The sequence below is a fragment of the Talpa europaea genome, assembly GCF_964194135.1.
Source record: "Talpa europaea genome assembly, chromosome: 2".
NCBI classification, from domain to species: domain Eukaryota; kingdom Metazoa; phylum Chordata; class Mammalia; order Eulipotyphla; family Talpidae; genus Talpa; species Talpa europaea.
This window is the reverse complement of record NC_140068.1, coordinates 1119012-1138137: the sequence shown is the minus strand read 5'-3', so window position 1 is coordinate 1138137 and position 19126 is coordinate 1119012. Positions and strand designations below refer to the sequence as shown.

Below are 19126 nucleotides of genomic sequence, written 5' to 3'. Positions count from 1 at the left end.
AATAGTCTGTGGCTCACGGGCAAGGTGCCCTCACTCCCTCCTCCAGACTCGGGGGCTGCAGCTGCGAGCACAGGGCTCCCTCCCAGGGGGAGCAGGACAGGGTACCCTCCAGTCCTGGTCACCGTGGCTGTGGACATGTCCCAGGTGAGGGCAGCGGGGAGGTGAGGGCATCCTTCTGTCCAAACCCACCCATGGAGTGGGAGGTCTACCTCAGATGAAGCGCACTGATGATACAGGCCCCCGGCTGCCTGTCCCCCAGCTGTGATGTGTGCTTCCACACCAGGAGAGGATGCACAGAAGGCCTGAATGCTCCTGTCCTTCCCGCCCCACAACACCCAGCTCCTAGAGCAGAGCGGTCACTCAGAGGGACGTTTGCAAGGTCCCCACTCCGCCCCAGAGCCCTGGTTCGCAGCTTTTGCCGGAGAGGAGAAGCAAGCAGTAAAACAGACAGCTTCTCTCTCTTCCCAAGGGAACCGACTGTATTTGCAATGGCGCCTGGAGGAGCTTAACCCTGAGGGCACGCTAGGGACAGCGCCAGGTAGGACGCCATGATTTTAGTGAAGAGACAGTTTAGTGTGCAGGCCAGTGGCTCACGAGAGAGCCAAGGGGTACAATAGCTGAGAGGAGCACTCGGGGTCAGAACAAATACCAAAACTCACCTCAGTAACTTTCCCTTCGAAAGAAATAGACTTTGATAGGATTCGTTCCTAAGTGAACGTGCGCCCTAGGACATTGTACAAACAATAGAGCAATCAGACAGCAAGCTGACTGGTGCACCCCAACAGCTGTGTGTAGTCTAGGAACGGAGGAAGAGAACCCCAGCAGTGGCAAGGTGACCCGAGGGTGACTGCGGGCACCTCAAAGCTGTGGCTTCCTAAGGAGCAACACCAGAGATTTACAGTGTGTGTGTGTGTGTGTGTGTGTGTGTGTGTGTGTGTGTGTGGTGAGGGGTAGGCTTCACTAAAATAATTCACTCAGTTACTAAAGAAACAAACAAGCAAATACAATAACAAACCCTGGGCAGAAGAAGCACCAATATCCGGAGTTGTTACATTATCTGAAATGTCCAGTTTCTAACAAAAAAGTATGAGACATTTAAAGAAACAGGAAAATATGACTCATATTTTCCTACCAAAAAAGAAAAAAAAAAAAAAAAAAGAGGCGACAGAAACGGCCTATGAGAGGGACCAGATGCTGAATTTAATTTCAAAGTTGCGATAATAAACATGCTCAAAGAATGGGAAGAAACCACAATTAAACACGTAATGAATGATTTAATGACAATGTAGCATCAAAAAGAGAATACTGACAAAGGAAGAAAGTATGAGGAAAAAATCAGGTGGGAATCATGGAATTGAAAAGAACAATAAAAATTGACTGAAGGGGCTCAACTCTACATGTGAACAGGTAAGAGAACAAATTAGCAGATCGAAGACTGGCACATAGAGATGACGTGAGGTGAAGAACAAAGAGTGAAAAGGAACAAAGAAAAAATAACGGGACCCTCATAGAAAAGGAGGGACCGTGGGCGTACCAATACGGTGAAAGTACCAGGACAGGGAAAGCAAAAGAAAATATTCAAGGGAATAATGGAAACCTCCCTAATTTACTGAGAAAAAATCTACACATCTAGGAAACTCAATAAATTCCAAATTTGAGAAAATAAAAGAGGCTCACAAATAGACATATCAAAATAAAAATGCTGCAAACCAAAGGACAAGAGGAAAATCGAAAGCAGTGAGGGAAAAGCAATGCATGGTGGGAGGAAAACCCAGTAACTGCACAGCTGACTTCTCAGCAGAAACACTGGAGGCTCAGACGCGGTGGAATAACGTCCAAAGAGCTCAACGGAAAAATGCAACCTGTCAGCAAGGAATTTTAGATCCAGAAAAGTCATAATTCAAAAACATAGGGGAAGTGAAGACTTTTCCTGAGAAGCAAAAACGGATATAATTTGTTACTAGTGGACCCACTTTATGAGAAATACGAAAGGAAGTTCTTCAAACTAAAGACTAATTCTAATCCACAGGAACAATGCCCACTGGTAAAAGTATTTACGTAATTAAAAAGACACTATAAAAGCATATTTTCTCCTTAGTTGACTCACTTAGAAAGCAAATGTATAAAATAATTGCAAAAAGTAATGGGAATATAATGTATTGCTGAGTGTAGAGCGTCTAAAGATGTAACAGAAGTAGAACACAGCCACCCACAACTGCACAGAGGAAGTGGGTGAGGGCAAGTCTGTAATAGTTAAAGAAATGATAAGAGATGGTAGAGTAATAAGGATAGGAATGCATTTTGGGGTCCATTATATAGGTAATGCAATCTGCATTACATTAGTATAAATGGAGGGAGAAGGCAATGGAGCTCTCAAGGCGTAAAATTTCTGTCGATCATTTTAGATAATGTAAATCTAAAGTTGTTTCTGATAGATGAGGATATAGAAGCTAGGTCTAGAGCAAACACTGAAAAGTAACTCGGAAGCATGAAGGAACCATTTCACATCCATTTGGGTGACTATTATCAAAACAAACACAACCCAGAAAATAACAAATGTTGCCAAGGACGTAGAGAAATTGGAAATTATTCATCGCTGATGGGAATAGAAAGTGAAACAGCCTTTATGAAAAATGATTGGAATCTTCCCCAAACCATAAGCAACTCTAACTGTGTATACACCCCAAAGAAAGCAAGGATTCAAGCAGACATCTGCACACCTATGATCATAGCAGCAGAATTCACCACGGACAAAAGGTGAAACAGCCAGTGTCCGCCGACAGATGAATGGACAAACATAACGTGGTATGCACACACAACTTATAGTCTTCATTATGAGTCAAAGGGTTAACTTCGTGTTGCCTTTCTCTTACCACACTAGAAAGAATATGGTAAGAGAGAAAGAACACACGCCGCTCTCACCAGCATTACTCGGTCACTGTTCCTGCTCTAACAGTGAGCACTGGCCCCGCCAGTCCGCTAGAAGAAGTATCTCAGGCAACTCCTGCACCTCTCAGGCCTGGGTTTCTAAAATTCATCTCATGAAATGAAACCCCCCCCCCTTTCCTTTCAGCCTCCCAAATGCCTCTTATTTTTTTTTTAAAAATCATATTTCTTTAGCACCTAACCTAATTCCAAGTCCCGTTAGCAGCTCCCCTGAACACCAGGAAGATGACTCTACACACACACATTGCTCAAGGCAGGTCTGGCTGAGCAGCCACAGACAAAGCAGGGGACTCCGTGGCACTCGTGAGCAATCTCCTCTGTCTCTACAGAAATACTTACAGCAAGTCTCAGATTCCAGCCCCTTTCCCAGTGTCATTAAAAAAAAAAAGAAAGAAAATACTAGGATAAATAACCCAAATAAGGGCCCTATCTAAAGAAAAGACAGGAAATTAGATTGAGGCCACAGAGTGGAATACCACTTGTAATCATAAATGGGAAAAGTGTCTGATACAGAAGAAAGAACAAGGGTTTTGAAATCACAAAGATAAAAAATGAAAAAAAAAACTTAATGAAATTAAATGTTAATTAGAAAATATTCGCTCAATAGCAGAGAAACAGTAAAGCAGAAACAGGAACAAAAGAGGCAAGGAATGTTTAGAATATAAAAAGTAAAATGGCAGAGTAAACCCAACTATATCAATAACATCACTACATGCAATGAATTAAGCGATACAGAAGGTGGAGATTATCAGACTGGATTAAAAAAAATACGTGATTCAACTATTCCATGTCAACAGAAGACATGCTTTCGATTTAAAGATACAAGTAGGTATAAAGTATATATATACATACACACACACATATACATATATCTGAAAGTTGGCAAGACTTAAAAAAGACTTAAAACTGTTGCTATAGATAGAGGCATTTTATAATGATAAAGAGATCAATCCAATTATAAAGATGGAACAATACTGGAGATATGGATACCTAATTAAAAAAAAAATACATACAGTTACTGACAGAATGGAAAAGAGAAATTGACAAGTTAATAGTAATAGCTGAAGGCTGCCATACCCCCAATTTCAATAATGGGTAGAACAGTGGCACAGAAGATCAACATGAAATAAAAGACTTCAATAAACCAAATAGATCTAATATTTACAGAACCCCAGAACACACATTCTTCTCAAGAGCATATGGACCTTTCTTCAGGGTAGGCCATGAAAACCACCTCAATAACTTTAGAATCATCAAAATGTTAAATAATCTAAAGTATTGTCTCATCCCCTAATGGAATGAAATTAGAAATCAGTATCATGGAAAAACATAAGAAACTCCCAAATAGGTGAAAGGGAAGCCGCATCCTGGCAAACAGCCAATGGCTGAAAGAATAAATGAAAAAGAAAGAGGAAAATACGTTGAGACAAGTGAAAGTGGAGACTCAGCATTCTAAAATGCACGGGGCACAGGAGGAAATTCAGCGCCATGAATGCCTGGCCCGGTGGAGAAGGATACCAAGGTAACGAACCACCTTAGGACTCTGGGTAAAGAAGAGCAAACTAAATCGAAGGCCAGTGGAAAGACGGAAATTATAGGGATTAGAGTAGAAATTAATGACCCAGGGAATAGAAAATAATTCTGTTTACAGCAGAATTATTCACTGTAGCCATGAGGTGGACACAACCCACCATCCATCAGTTGATGACCGGAACGACAGACTATGGTAGATGCCAGAAACAGGGTATTTTTGGCCATAAGCAGAGGGGAAGCATCGACACCGGCTCCCTGGCTGTGAGCAAGCTGTGCTGAGCCAAAGAACCCAGTCACAAAAGACCAGCGCCCGGGAGCCCACTCACACACGAGTCCAGCCCAGGAAGGGCTGTGGGCTGGCTGGGGGAGGGCGGCGGGGGGGGCAGGGAGAGAGAACCAGAGGGCCTGAGTTTTGTTTTGAAGTCAGGAGATATTCCGAGATCCGAGATCCGAGAGCCGCAGTGGTGACGGCCAGGCGGATGGAGCCGCAGTGGTGACGGCCAGGCGGATGCAAGCCTCTGAGGGAGCATCAGCCGGTGGCCTTCTCAAGGGGGAGCCTCCTCTCCGCAGAGCTGCTGGGAGGCCGCCTGGCTTAGAGGCGCTTGCAAGAGCACGTCCCCAGCTTGTCTGTCTCCCTCCCCCTTCTGCAGGTAACATCACACAGAACGTAAGCCGGAGGAATGACAATTAAAATGCCATTTGTCACCTGATATAATTGTCTATGGGGGCTGAGCGAATGCGTCAGATCTAAATTAAGCCAGCGGCTGCCCTGGGTCAAGGCCGAGCGCCGGGTGCAGCTTCCTCTCCTCGGACAAGGCAGAGCTCGCGGTGCTGGGGCTGGAACCCCGTCTTCAGGCGCCGCGGGGGACTGGCCAGCAGGGACGCTCACTCCCAGCTCACCCTTGACGTCAAAATAATAAGTTACCTCCAGTAAATGCCGCGCCCCTTGTCCGCCCCGAGGGCCTGGGGAGACCGTTGAGCACGTGCTCAGGCAGTGCCCACGAGAGAAACGGGTGTTTGTCCACACGGCAGTTGGCAGCACTGGGTGGAACCTGGAGGACTTTCAACTCATTATGTCTGATGCCCACGTTCCCTCAGAATTATGAATAGGAGGACAGTCGGGTCCTCTCTGAAATATCCAAGTCTTCTGTGCCTGGTAGGTTCTAGAAACTCAGTTAAATGCCTTGCATGTGCCTAATAAACACTCCCGCCGCACAGGCCCATTGTTCCACAGCGGGCAGGAGTGTTATTTTGTTCAGACAAAAGGCCCTGACTTCAGAGTCTGGAGAGTGGCTGGGGACACAGGGAAGCTTGCAGAAAAGCCACAACCAGGCACACGTGTGTGTGTGCGTGTGCATCGTGCGAGTGGGCATGTGCACAAGTATGTATCAGAATGTACACTGGCTGTGCGCGTGCAAATGGGCGTGCATACATGTGCCCTGCGCTATTGTGCTTGTGTGTGCACAGTGAGTGTGTGCGCGTGTGAGTGCGTGGTGCATGTGTGTATTTGGAGTGGGGGGCAGGGAAGACTTCAGGGGCCTGGGCTACGACTTGAGGAATGAGTGCAGAGAAACTGAGGCAGAGGCTGCACGTGCTTGGGGGACACTGTGGGGACAGCAGGCCCTGGGGCTGCGCTGGCGGCCGGGGAGGTGAGGAGCGATCACCCACGGGAGGGTCTGCGTAGAGTCTCCTTCAAGTGCAAACAGTGTCTGCGCGTGGAGTTGCTCCTGGGGGCGGCAGGGTGAGCTGAGCGCATTCGGAAGATGCTAGAAATGGCAAATCTGCTGAAGGACCTGCTCCAGGTGCCCTCACCGCAAAGCAGAGGGCGCAGGGCGAGCACAGGCCACTCCCCCGCGTAATTCCTTCCACATGCCCTCTCCCTCCTGACCTCGACCACTGCGACTGACCACAGCCAGACCCTGTTCCCCCAGCTGAAATTAATGGGCGTTTTGCCCAAGCGGATCTCGAGGCCAGGCCAGGGCCTGATTCCAATCTCTGGCTCAGGGACCAGGCGCTGCCCAGGCGCATGCTTGCAGGGATGGCACTGCCCTTTGGGGGCACAGGCCTGCAGCAGCCCTGCAGAGAGGGGGTTCCACGACATTCCAGCTGAGTCTCAGAGCACCCTGCAGGCTGCTGGCTGCGGGAACAAGGACAGCGCTCGGCCCATTTAGGAATGTGCTAAACTGACCAGCAGGCGAAGTGCAAGGGGCCTGGGGGGTGGTGCAGAGAGGGCCTGAGACGGGGCGCTGGGACAGGGCAGCCCCGCAGGACGTGACCTGTGCTGGAGCTAGAGAGCTCAGGCCTTGGTCGTCCCGAGCACCAGGTGGTCAGAGCACCGGGAGGGACAGGGTCCCGGGCAGCACCTCAGAGCCCAGCACAGGACCCACCGCAGGACCCAGCTCCGGCCTCCCCGGCCCCAATGCAACACGCCTTTGTTGACAGAACAATTCATTTGAGGAAAGAAAAGGGCTGTGCGCAAAGGCCAGGTCCTTGGGCTGTTTACAGACGTGCAAAGTATCATTTCTGATCAGACGAAATGGAGCCATTTCCTAAATGTGTTTGCCTAAGTCGGACTTGGAGCCCCATTGTCTCACTCCTGCGGGGTCCGGGTGTCAGGACCACCCCTTCCCTCCCCTCCCGCCCCCCTCCTCTCTGTACCAAGGTCAGCCCGGTGAGGGTCAGGTGGGCAGCTTTCCGCCTGGACACCTGAGCACGCCACACCTCCCACCAAAGCTCTAATGCCCCATCACCCCGTCCCTGCCACTCCCCCACCCGGGCCCGCTCCTTGGTGACCGCCGTTTGCCGCCAGAGCCCAGGGGCTGACTGAGCCCTCGGGCCTCCTCTCTCTAGCCCGCGTGAGTGAGATCACCCGTGTCCCCCGCGTCCGTCTCTGACTGACTTCTCGCAGCTCCCGCCCCAAGCTCGGTGGGCGCGTGGGAACCAGCGGCTGGGACGGAGGCCCTGCCCAGAACCACACGAGCGTGCCCGGCGCCCGGACCGCGGAGGCCGAGAGCGACGCTGGAGAGCGCGCCGCCTGGCCCTGGCTGGAGCTGGACATCGGCTGGGAGGCCCACGCCAGCGCCAGGGAGACGAGCAAAACCACACGGGACGGCAGGAACCGTGACGCTCTGGGCAGCAGAGAGCCCCGCAGATGCGTCCCCTCCCAGGAGGGCGGCCGGGGAGCTCCCCGTGGGGTGCTGGCTTGAGGCCCCCACACTGCAGCCTCAGCCGCGCAGGGCAGGTGGGAGAAAACGTGGGGCCCCTTCCCCGGCTGTAGAGGGGCCAAGGGTTCCGAGGGGAAGCCGCAGCAAGGACTCAGGACGAGCCCCCGCCGCCCTGGCCACTCCCTCTTCCCGGGCACCCCTCCCAGAGAGCTCCAGAGAGAGACACGTCAGCCCCAGCTTTCAAAGGTGAGCCGGGGCGGGGAGGGAGCCCCGACGCTGCAGGAGCCGGCCGGCCGCTCGCGAGCACGCAGGGAGGCGTGTGGCCAGGAGCTGGGCCCGAGCGGCCGGTCAGCCTGGCCTCGCCCTCCGCTCTGAGTCTTGCCTTGGGCCAGAAGAGACACAAGGAGCCCCGGCCTCCCGGGGCCTCTGTCCCGCCGGCCCCTGCCCTGCCCCCTCGCCGCTGCCCTCCCACCTGGGCCGCGCGCCCCAAGGGGAGGGTGGGGGCGCCAAGAAGGCCCCGGCCAGCCCATCTCCGTGTCCCGACACCTGAAGGGGGCTTTGGCGGCCAGTGGCGCGGCGGCGAGGACGCGGCTGCCTGCGGGGTCGGGTCCCGCAGAGGGCGGACAGCTGGCGGCAGGGTCCGCTCACGGGGACGCAGCTGCCAGCGTTTTCTTTTGCACACTCCCAAACACACTCACACACGCTCGCCGCGGAGGGCGCGCCGGCGGCACCCAGCCTGCCGTGTTGTCCCTGACAGAGGGGTCTGCGCGTCTGGGGCACCCGCGCCGGGCTCGGGCCCGCAAACACCGTGGGCCTCGCTGCCCGAGGGCCTTGGAGGGGGCGCGCGGGGAGCAGCCACGCAGGCAGCCGCCCTGGAGGCGCCGTGCTCCTCGGCAGGAGGGGCGACGGGGGGCCAGGGACCCCCTTCAGCGCCACGTCCCGACCCCCCACCGCCCTGGCCGGCCGGGCAAGGCCCCGGGGAGTCGTCCAGGACAGGCGGGAGGGGCCGGGACCCCCTCCACAGTGTGACCGCCTCTGCCGGGTCCTTGGCAGGCAGCGTTCAGAGTCCACGGGCAGTGTCCACTCGAGACCCCACGGGGGGTGTCTGTCCTCACCGTCGCGGCCACTCAGAGGGAAAATCAGTGCCCTGGACAGCAGCACAGCAGCCCTGCAGGCTGGGCTTGGGGACGGGCTTCGCTGCGCAGGAAGCGCCTCCTTGCTGCCGTCTGTGGGCGGAGCGCGAGGCTAAGGTAAAGAGACAAACCCGAGCAGGTGAAAGGAACCCACCTCCCGGTGCGGCTCAGGCGGAAAAGGCCTTCCCTGCACAACAGGACACGCCCCGCAGACAGACATCGGGGCCAAATGCGCGAGCTCAGGGCACAGCGGAGGCCCGGCCTCAGCTCTTCTCCGGTCACCGCCTCTCCCTGCAGACCCCGCCATGCTCCAGGCCCGCAATGGTCCTTGCTGCACACCCGGGGCCGGCCCTCAGCCGGGGCAGCCCTCTGGCCCCTGCAGGGCGTGTGAATGTCCTGTGAGCTCAGGCTCCGGCGCGGGGCCGCTGGGACGGCAGCATGGGCGGCTCCTGCAGAGCGCCCAGGAGCAGACACTAGAGGTGGAGCCCTCGTCTTAGACTTGGGTTTGTTCCCACAGCACCTGGTTTGGTGCAAAAGTCCTCCAGACGCACCTCCGTGGTGGCCGGGCAAACCCCACGAACTCGGGAGTCTCCAACCCCATGTCACCCTGTGCCTCGACGACCCGCAGCCACTGGACCACCTGCTGAGGACTCCTCAGGGACGTAAGTTATAATGATGCCACCGGCAAGTAGCCACCAACGACAGACGGGGACAGACAGGGACAGACGGGGACAGACAGGCACAGACGGGCACAGACGGGGTGGGTCTGGCTTTGGGGCTGGACCGTGCGTGCACACGCGGCACCTGCAGCTGCCGCCCCATCTTCCTTCAAGTCCCCGGCGGAGAGTGGAGCAGCCGGTCCCCTTGGCCCGAGACCCGGAGGTCGGCTTAGGCTGCTGCCCCAGGAATGGCGGGGCCTGGCGCCACCTGGCAGGGCAGCGCCACTCCTGCCGGCACAGCCGTCACAGGACCTTGCCTCCGGCCGGCTCCTCCCTCCCCGCTCTTTAAATCCCAACGGCTGGGAGAGGGTCTGCGCCTGCAGCCTCCCCCTCGCCCCTCCGCTGGGCCTGCTGTCGGCCTCCTCCGGCCCGCAGAGCCCCGAGGTCACGGTTCACAGGGCCTCTGGCCAGTCCCACGGCCGTCCTCCGGGCGTCTTCCTCAGGACTCGCTTCCTCCCGCCACCTCTGAGCTGCCCCTGCCGGCGCCCCCACCCCACCCTGAGGGGCCGCCTGCTCTCCCCAGGTCTGCGGCCGCAGCAGCTGTCCAGCCCCGCGGCCATCGCTCTGCAGACGCCTTCCACTTCCCGCCGCCAAGACTCGTCTCTGAGCTCCAGTCAGCCCTCTCGGCACCTCTGAGTGTCCCCTCGGCACCCCTGGGTATCAGGAGGCCTCACGCTCCCGCGTCCCAAGCACAAGCTCAGCCCCTCCCCGACCTGCAGCTCCCGGCTCTTTCCCGGGAAGCCACCAGCCCAGGGCCACCACCAGGCCCCGGGGCTGTCCCTGCTCCCTTCCCTGCGCCCTCCTCTGACCAGTCAGCAAGCCCGGCTCCCCCTCTTCAGAACCCCCCATGCAGCCGCGCCCTCGCTGAGCCTGGGCGCCCCTCCTGCCCTCCGGTGGGCCTCACACAGGCCAAGTGTGCTCACAGCCACCGCCCGTCGCAGCTCTTCTGCCTCAGACGTCCCGGCGCCTCCAACCCGTGGACCCAAACTGACTCCGCCAGATCCTGCTCCTTTCCACACCCCCATCTCCCCTGGGCCGCCTGGGTGCTCAGGTGGGAGCACGTGTGGGAGCACAGTGTCCCGGCTCGGAGCCACCCTCTGAGCGGCCGCCAGGGCTGCTGCAGCTGCAGTGGGTCCTGGGCGCCTCGCGTCCCCCGGCCCCCCGCTTGATTTTCTTCACTCTCCACCACGACAGCGTCCGCCGCCTCTTCTGAGCCCTACTGGAAGGGGCACGTGGACACAGGGCATAGGTCGGACCCCAGTGATGCCCAGGACCGAGTGTCGCCCTGCACCTGGCGGGGGCGGGCAGCAAGAGCCGCTTGCGGATCAAGGCCCCCAGCCACGTCAGTGTCCTCCCGGTTCCTAGGGCTCTGCCACCCCCACAGCTGCGAGTGGGGGGACACTGCTTCCCTGCCACACGCGTGCCCGACAGACCGGCCGACTGCTCTTCAAGACGGCACAGGCCTTCTCGGGCGCAGAAGCAGAGGAAAGCACACTTGGCTTGTAATGTAGGGGCTTTTCCCCTGAGTTTCTAACAGCACCACTTGATGAACAACGTTCAGATAAGTCAGGACAGCCAGGAAGCCTTTGGCCAGATGCTTCACTCAGCTATGACAACCGTCAGGTTGAAATAACGCAAATTACTCCGCATGGAAACCGCCCCTGGGGACAGCGCTCGGGCGCCCCTCTTCGTGGTGACACCGCGGCACGAATCGGGCCCACGTGGGGCCAAGAAGCCGCCCTAAGCTCAGGAAGCCAGCGAGAGAGCAGAGCCAGACAGGAGTCCCGGAAGCCACCGCCGCGCCCCGGCACTGCTCGCACGTGGGGCGCCCACGCTCCCGTCAGGGCCGCTCGTGCGGCGGCGGTGGACACCCAGCCCTGCTCAGGGGGGAGAAAGGCCCGGGGCGGGCGGGCGGGGGGCACGTACCTGAGAGGCCGCAGCGGCCCGGGCTGCCTTCGGCTGGCTCAGGGCTCATCTGTCCCCGGGCGTCCGTCCTGCCTCTCAGCGAAGCTGGTCCTTTGCTCCCGCCTTTAAGTGCGAAGGGGACGCAGCCGGCTGCAGAGAACAGCAAGGACACGGGGTTAGCGGCCATCCTCCTGCGCGGCGCCCCTCCCGGTCCCCAGGGCCAGACCCTGCGCAGCCGACTCGGGGAGGCCGCCTGTGCCTTGGCGTCCCTCCTCTAGCCCCGGAACAGAGTGAGGGGGGACCCCCAGCCCTCCTGTCACAAGCGTGGTGCAAACTGCATGGGCCGGAGCAGCAGCTCCCAGGCAGGCAGTGGGCTCGAGATAGCTCTTTGGAGGGGTTGACACGGGGGTGATGCTCCAGGTCCCCCCGAGAACTTCAGGTCTGCCCGAGCTGCCCAGTGCTTGCCAACAGCTCTGGACGTCGGGGGCGTGCACGCGCGGTTGCTGGGGGGAGGTGTTGAGGGGAAGGCAAGCGGGTGTGCGGAGCGGGAGCCCCTGACCCCCTGCTCAGCTCCGCTCGGCCACGCCGGCTCCACCTCGGAGGGACAGGCTGGGCTGCGCTGGCCTTCCTCACATGTGCTGCCCCGCCGTGGCATGCGACGCCGGGCGGACCTGTGTGTAACTCACGCCCTTTCTCACACCGTGGTGGGTGTCCGAGCGCGAGTCCGGCGGGGTCTGCACCCTGGCCTGACTAGCGACGCCTTCAGAAGGGCTTCGCTCCAGAAAGGAAACCAAATCCTCACACCGCGCAGGCGCCTCTGGACCGTCAGCGGCCTCCCTGGCGTCCTGCAGGACGGCTGGAGCCGGGGCCAGAGTGTTTCGAGGGGAAGGAGTGGGTTCAGGACGGGCGGGCGGCCTGTGAGAAGCGCCAGCTCTGACCGGTGGTCCGGACAAGACAGGACAGCGGGAGCCCCAGACTGCAGCCGAGCGGGGAGGGCCCGAGCCCGGCGGCACTGAGGAGCCGGCCGCTGCAGCTGCCGCCCGTCTGAGTGTGTGTCCACCAGAGGCCGTGAGCGGAGGCCTCAGGGCACCGCGAGAGGCGGCCACAAGAGTCCAGACTGGACATGGGTCCTCGGGCCCCGCCCCACAGGCCGTGTGTGCGACAGGGTTTGGCGTTAGCGCTTCTGCAGGTCCCTGGGGAGCGAGGAGGCGGGCAAGGAGTCTGCGCCCTCCCCCGCGCCCACTCTGGGGCTGGGAGGCTCATGTCTCCTGTTTCGAGCTGAAAAGCTTGTTCAAGGGCAGGCGAGAGGGAGGGTCCGTGTGTGGCCCTGGGTGTCCCGGAGAGCCTCGCACGCAGGGAGGGCCTCATCCTCAGGTCAGTGTGGCCAGGAAGCTGTGGGGGAGCAGATCAAGGGTTCCCCAGTTCCCTTCGTGCTGGAGTCTGGGGAGCCACACCCTCCCAGCGGACCCCCCAAGGGCAGGGACATCTGTGCCCATGTGCTAGGCGTTGGGGAGCAGCGGCGCATCCTCCCGGGCCGCCTAGCAGGCACCCAGAGCGTGGCGGGCAGCCTCACCGGGGCAGGACGGGCACACACGCGGCCTCCAGGGACACACGCTCAGACGGTCACCAGAGTCCAGACTGGACGCAGCTGTCATGCCCCTCACTCACTTGTGCGCCCCCTATTTTAGTCAACTCTGGTTGTGATGTCTAAAATGACTAAGTGAATAAGATCTGTAAAAGTGACACTGATCTATAAATGAAGAGAATCCGGCTCTCGTAAGATTCCTAAAATGGCTGAGAACTTCTCCTGAGAATGACTTGCCGTGATCTTCTCGCATCGGGCCGCAGATGAGAACCTGGGGGCCGACCTGCCACATCTCGTGGCATTAGAGTAGTTTTAAAACTGGGGGCTCCAAGGCGATTTCTTCTATGGGTGCTAAACCACAAATTTGCATATCTAATCACAGATATATTTACTCCCAATTTTTCCAGTTAGGTGGAATTGGTTATTTGATTATGTCAGATTAACTGCCTGGTCAATCTATTGATTGTAGAACAATTTTATGGAAATCTATTTCCCTGGCATGTCCAATGCTCTGAAATAATAATAATAATAATAATAAAGCAAAAAGGATGAGGGTTATTTGCTCCATCCACCACGATCTGTGGCTAACAAGCTGACCCGGCTTCACCCGCTCTGACTGTGACACAGGCCTCGCGGGCTGCTCCCATCCCTCTCGGGCTCCCGCGGGCAGGTGAGCAGGACGCCCACGCGGCGGCTGTGTGACGTCCAGAGCGCTTCCACCAAGATCTCTGAAGAACCAGAGTTAACATCATGTCCCAACTTTTTAGGTAAAACCCGGCCTCTTATGCTCCGAGGATCCTTTTATAAAGAAATAAATACATTCCTTGCCCCCAGACACTTCATTTGGCAGCATTTTTGCTTGAATGCGACATGATGATCCCACTTGGTTGCTGTTTCCCTTCACCCACATCTCCCTTTTGCACCCCGTACCCAGAGATGGCGTGCGCGGCGTGACCGCCGTGTGCCGGCGACCGCAGCCAAGGCCGAGGTCGGGGTCCCTGGTCACACGGACGCCGCTCGGGGCAATGGCTCGGCATGCGGGGCAGAGGGATAGGCGGAGGCCCGGTCTGTCCCTCCAGAGTCCGAGGAGGGCTTAGCCTTGTGCGTGTCGGGGATGGAAGCAGCGCTTGGCCACCGCTGGCGCCATCCCCGCGCGCTGAATGTGATGCTTCAGACGCGGCAGGCGGAAGCTCACCGTGGCCCTGCCAGGGCAGGCGGCGGGGCGTGGGGGCCGGCAGCCTCATCCAGGGCCGTGTTTACACCCAGTTACACCCAGAAGGCTGTTTCTGCTCGGCTGCCTCCCGCCGGCTGCTCAAGCATTCTTAAGCCAATTTCGAAGGTGTGGAAACAAACAAACAAGGGATAAAATAAAGGCTTGATTATTTCTTTATTTTCCCTTGGAGGTCAGTGTATGGATTTTATTCAAATAATAAAATTGCTCTGCGAGGTGCTGGGAAATGAAGGCCCTTATGTCCCTGAGCAGTGCAAGCCGGGCCGGCGTCGGAGGCGCCGGGAGGTTGGCGTGGCCATGCCTGCTGGGAGCTCCGCGCAGCCGTGGGGTGAGAGGGAGGCCGAGTCCTCTCCGCACACCAGCAGCCTTCCGCGCGTGCATCTGTGCCCGGGTCTGCACGGGAAGATTGGATGTTGGAGACTTTGCCAAACTGGGGACTTTATTCGAACCCACGAAATGACAGATGCTGGCGTGGAGCCCCCGCTCTGATCTCCCGGCTGGGCTCGGCTCGGCTGTCTCTCAACGAGGCGGTAAAACCTCCTCGACCCTCCCCGGCCCTCCCCGGGCCTTGTTGGCACTAAGAGTGTCACCGATGGGAAGGGGTGGTGAGGTCACAAGAGCTGTACAAATGCAAAACCGACCCGTCTCCCCTAGTCCCGCCGCGCTGACAGGCGCAGGGAGCCGGGAGCCCCAGAAAGAGTGAGCCCAAAGCAGGGCGTCGTCCTCGCTGGCCTGGACGGGCGCCGCTTCTCGTGCCGGCCTGCAGACACCCGCCGTCCAGCCTACGACCTGCCAAGTGCACTTTCAAAGTTTCTCCTCCCGCTGGGTCCTTACAACCCCGCTAAGATGCGCTTGTGGGTAATGAGTGGACGTTTGCTGCACTGTTCACATTTTTTTTTTCTGGGAAGCGGCCGTAATCGGATGAGGTTTGCTTGTATGGCTGATAATTAGGCAACAGGAAACGCAGAGAGAAACCACAGGCTGCAGGCCGGGCTCTGGGCTGACAGGGAGGGGCCGAGGCCTGAGCAGGGCCACCGCCCGTCCAGCCAGGCCCTTCTCACTAGTGGACGCAGATCCCCTCTCCACGGTGCAAGGCCCCACCTGCCCGTCCCTGCAGACCCTTCCTGCAGGGCCTCCTCAGCCCTCAGGGCTCGCTCTGGCAGCCCTGCCCCACTCCTTCGTCTTGAACCGCCCTGCCCTGAGCTGAGCAGAGACCCAGCCCTTCCCCTCCCCACGCCGGCGCTGGGCCACGAGGCCTCCTGGCTGCTACTTTCTGCCCCCCCTTCTCCAGCACCCCTCTGTCTCTGGCAGCCCTCCTGCCCTGCCTCCTCCTCTCTTGTCTCCTGCCTCCTGCCCTTCACTGGGGGCCAAAGTGGACACACAGAGAAACCCAAATACATGCCGGCCGGCAGGACACACAGCAGACAGAGGATCAAGTCTCCTGAGAATAAAGCCAGAATCACTCGCACGTCAACAAACCCGCCCAAGGAGGGGCGGCCTCTGTGGGCACAGGAGGGTGGGCCGAGGCGGCCTCTGCCCCACCCCGAGCGCCAGCCCCACTGGGCTGCAAGCCAGGCCCCCGGACCGCCCGCCCGCTGGCCACACGAGCTTGGGGTTAACTCGGGCTGTTCTTGAGAATCGACACCACCTGCCCTCAGAACCACACACCGCAGCCCAAGCCAAGTTTGACTCAACCCTGGGTCCTGGTTCTGACTCAGGCGCTGACGTCAGAGGTCAGCTGGGGAGAAACGCTGCAGCCGCCTGCAAGTCCGCCAGGCCGGGGCCTGCTGCAGCCCCCGGCCTTCCCAGACGCGAGGCTTTAAAAAGACAAAGCTGCAGGCCTGTGCCTTGGCCACCTGCCCCAGGAGAGAACTCAGGTGTGGGGGCCTGGGAGAGGCCAACCCCGGTGGCCAGGCCTCCCCACAGGCTCAGGGCCGGCGCCCGGGCCGCAGCGGCAGGGACACGCAAGAATTCGGGGTTGCTGGAAGCCCCAAGGGAGCCGATAGAAGGAAGAAGGAAAATGATAAAAGAAATGAATGATATTAGAAATGAATCATCTCATTAATTCATTTCTAATAAAAGAAGTCCGTTATCTTCTCAAGTCCGAACTTGATTCCCCGCGAGGAAAAAGTCCGAGCCCATCTGTGCATTTAATGAAACAGAACGCGAAGAACCCACGTGTCCAGTGGCTCCGCACCTGCCGTCAAGGTCGGCACCCACCTGAGCTCTGCCACTGCAGGAGGAGCCGGATCCGGCCGCAGGAATTCCACACTCACCCCCCTCCACAGAGGCGCAGCCTGGGTACCCCCGCAGAAGCCCAGGTACCCCCACCACAGCTGGCAGCTGAGGACAGGTCCTGCTGCTCCTGCTGGTCAACATGTGAGGCGGGGTGGGGAGTGGACTCGTGGTTCTCACGCGCCAGCTCACACCCAGCCACCCAGCGCGGACCAGCCCCAGCAGGAGGGCGTTAGCACCTGGGGGACCCAGTTGAGCAGAGGCTGGAATGAGCGCACGCGGGCAAAAAACGTGTGTGCCAGGCAGTGAAAGCGCAGCAGGGACGCGTGAGACGGGCTGGCGCAGGCACAGCAGGCAGCCTCGATGCGGAGGCCGGGAGCTCCGCAGCAGCGAGGCCTCACCCCAAGGCGCTCCGGCCACTTTGGGGCCAGACAGTGCAGAACCCCCAACAGGGCAGGCGCCCTGTGAGCCTCTGCTTCCTTCATGATTAATCTATTGGATCTAAGAGTTATATGATTATGTAGAAATGGGGAGGGATTTTCACTTGGAAAAAAGCTAATTAAGAAAGAGATTAGAGGGCCTCCCTAGTGGCGCAGCGGTTGAGCGCTGGGTTGCAAAGCTGCCGCAGCCTCTACAGCGCCGGTTCAATCCCCGGCTGCTCCCCGGCCACCAGAGGAGGGTCCCGCATGGCGCGCAGACCTCTCCTGCCGCCCGCTGCTCCCGTCAGCAGTGTCCTTCGGTCCTTCTGCCTGCTCTGCTCCCCGCTCTGGCTCTGGTGAATTCTCTCGCCCTCCCGCGCTTCTGACTGTACCCAGTGCTTGTATAAATAAATAATCTTTTTTAAAAAATTCACAAAAATTTTTAAAAAAAGGGATTAGAGGGAAATGGATATGTTTAAAGCTTTCCAGCAAAAATTCAATTTCAGTGAAATTGAATCTCGCTCAATGATGGAAAATCCAAAAAAAAAAAAAACAGCAGTTTTTTTTTAAAATCCTTATTTTATTCTCTAACTTACAACGTGGATAGATAAGAGACTATATATCTGGATAAATGACTTCACATAACCACAGATTTGGAGGGCTGGACAGTGACAGAAAAAATGTGCGTTGGGAGATATTGAAAGGTCGTGATAAGGTAATGACTCGTCAGCGCTGCCCGCCACAGGAGGGTGGCCCAGCCCCCACTGGACAGGCCCTGGGTGGCCTCGGGCCCAGCCACCTCCTCAAAGTCCCTATGGACCATCATGTAAAAAGAAACTTAGTCCTTTTCTTCTTAGGTATAATTTTGAAAGATTTATTTATCTATGCATACAAGAGCTGGGTACATACAGGCCGGAGGTGCAGGGGTGAGAGGATTCCCCAGAGACAGAGTGGGGAGCAGAACAGGCAGACTGAACTGAAATCCACTGCTGAGGGGAGCGGCGGGGAGACAGGAGAGGTCTGCTGCGCCCTGTGGGTAGCGCCCTGGCCGGGGATCGAACTCGTGCCGCAGAGGCTGTGGACAGCGTCATAGTGCTGTGCTTTACCCCATGCGCCACCCTGGAGGCCCAGGTGTAATTTTTAAAAATTGAAGTAGCATTGAGTGATGTAGGTTTCAGATCATGAAACAGTATCAGCAAAACCCGCACTTAGATATTCTACCAGCTCCCACAATAGTGCTGGCTTCCGGGAGGTGCCTTTCCAAGAACGAGGAAAGGCGCCTTCCTGCACGATTGTCCTCACCATCTCTGTTCTGCCCCTGACCGCCCGCCGGCCGCTGACAGTGGTGTCAAGCGAGTCAGGCCACGTGCGCGTGTCACTGTCACCTTCCTGGGAACAGCTCCCCACGGCTGGGCCAGGAGGCCCCGCTCTGCAGTGGGTGCGGCCGGCTCTTCTGCTTCTGAGCCGCGCGGGGACCCGCGGCCCTCACCCAGGACTTGGCTGAAGCGCCGTAGCGGCAGCGGGGGTGCCGGACCTCGGGGCTGCGTGCAGAGTGCAGGGGAGCTCTGAAGAGGAGCACAGCCGAGGAGAGCACCCCGGCCTCATTATTCCCCCGCGAGTGGGCGGAATTGCAAAGAGAAATCATGTCAAAGATGGAAGGAGACGTACAAGTCTGCGACATTAAAAGGCTGGGATTATTAAAACACCCCGTGTTTGACAGGAGGAAATTAGGCTGTTCTCTTCTCTCTAAAGACATAATGCCACTTTGCTGTTCCTCGCTGTACCCCACAATCTCTTCTTGCACCAAGTTTCACCCAAGGCGAGAAGCCCCATGTGTGAGAAGCGGCTGCGCAGACGTGCGGCAGTGGCCGGGGCGGTGGGGCGGTGGGGGCGAGGGGCAGTGCACGGAGGCCTCGCCCTGGACAGCAGCAGCCCCAGCGCCCGCCCAGCCAGGCGGTTTTCAGCCCCTGTCTGTGGACGTGGCCTGAGGCCTGGGTCCAGGAAGGTGGAAACAGGGAGCTCAGACATCACCAGGACTTGCCCAAAGAGAAAGGACACCAAGGCCCGTGTTCCCCGCGAGGAGCGGTCTCTTCTGGTCTCTGGGACCTGCGTCTGCGTGGCCTGGGAACCCGCAGGCTGGGCCTCCATTCCTGGGCCACCCGCCAGAGCCCTTGGCCTAATCACCCGAAAGGACTGTCCCCTGCCTGCGCCTGGCCCCAATTCCACAGAAAAAGATGTCCAGGTAGAAAGTGACTG

The 19126-nt window shown here is 57.8% G+C and overlaps 1 protein-coding gene across 1 annotated transcript in view; it reads right to left on the bottom strand.

Annotated features, from left to right (window-relative positions):
* Positions 1 to 19126, bottom strand: part of PDE10A (phosphodiesterase 10A) — a gene marked incomplete at both ends in the record, with an annotated part of 254726 nt that overhangs the window by 134534 nt on the left and 101066 nt on the right. Inside the window, one exon of the mRNA XM_084228789.1 lies at positions 11422 to 11550. Coding sequence (XP_084084915.1) covers positions 11422 to 11550 — 129 coding nt within the window. The remainder of the gene's footprint in view (positions 1 to 11421; positions 11551 to 19126) is intronic.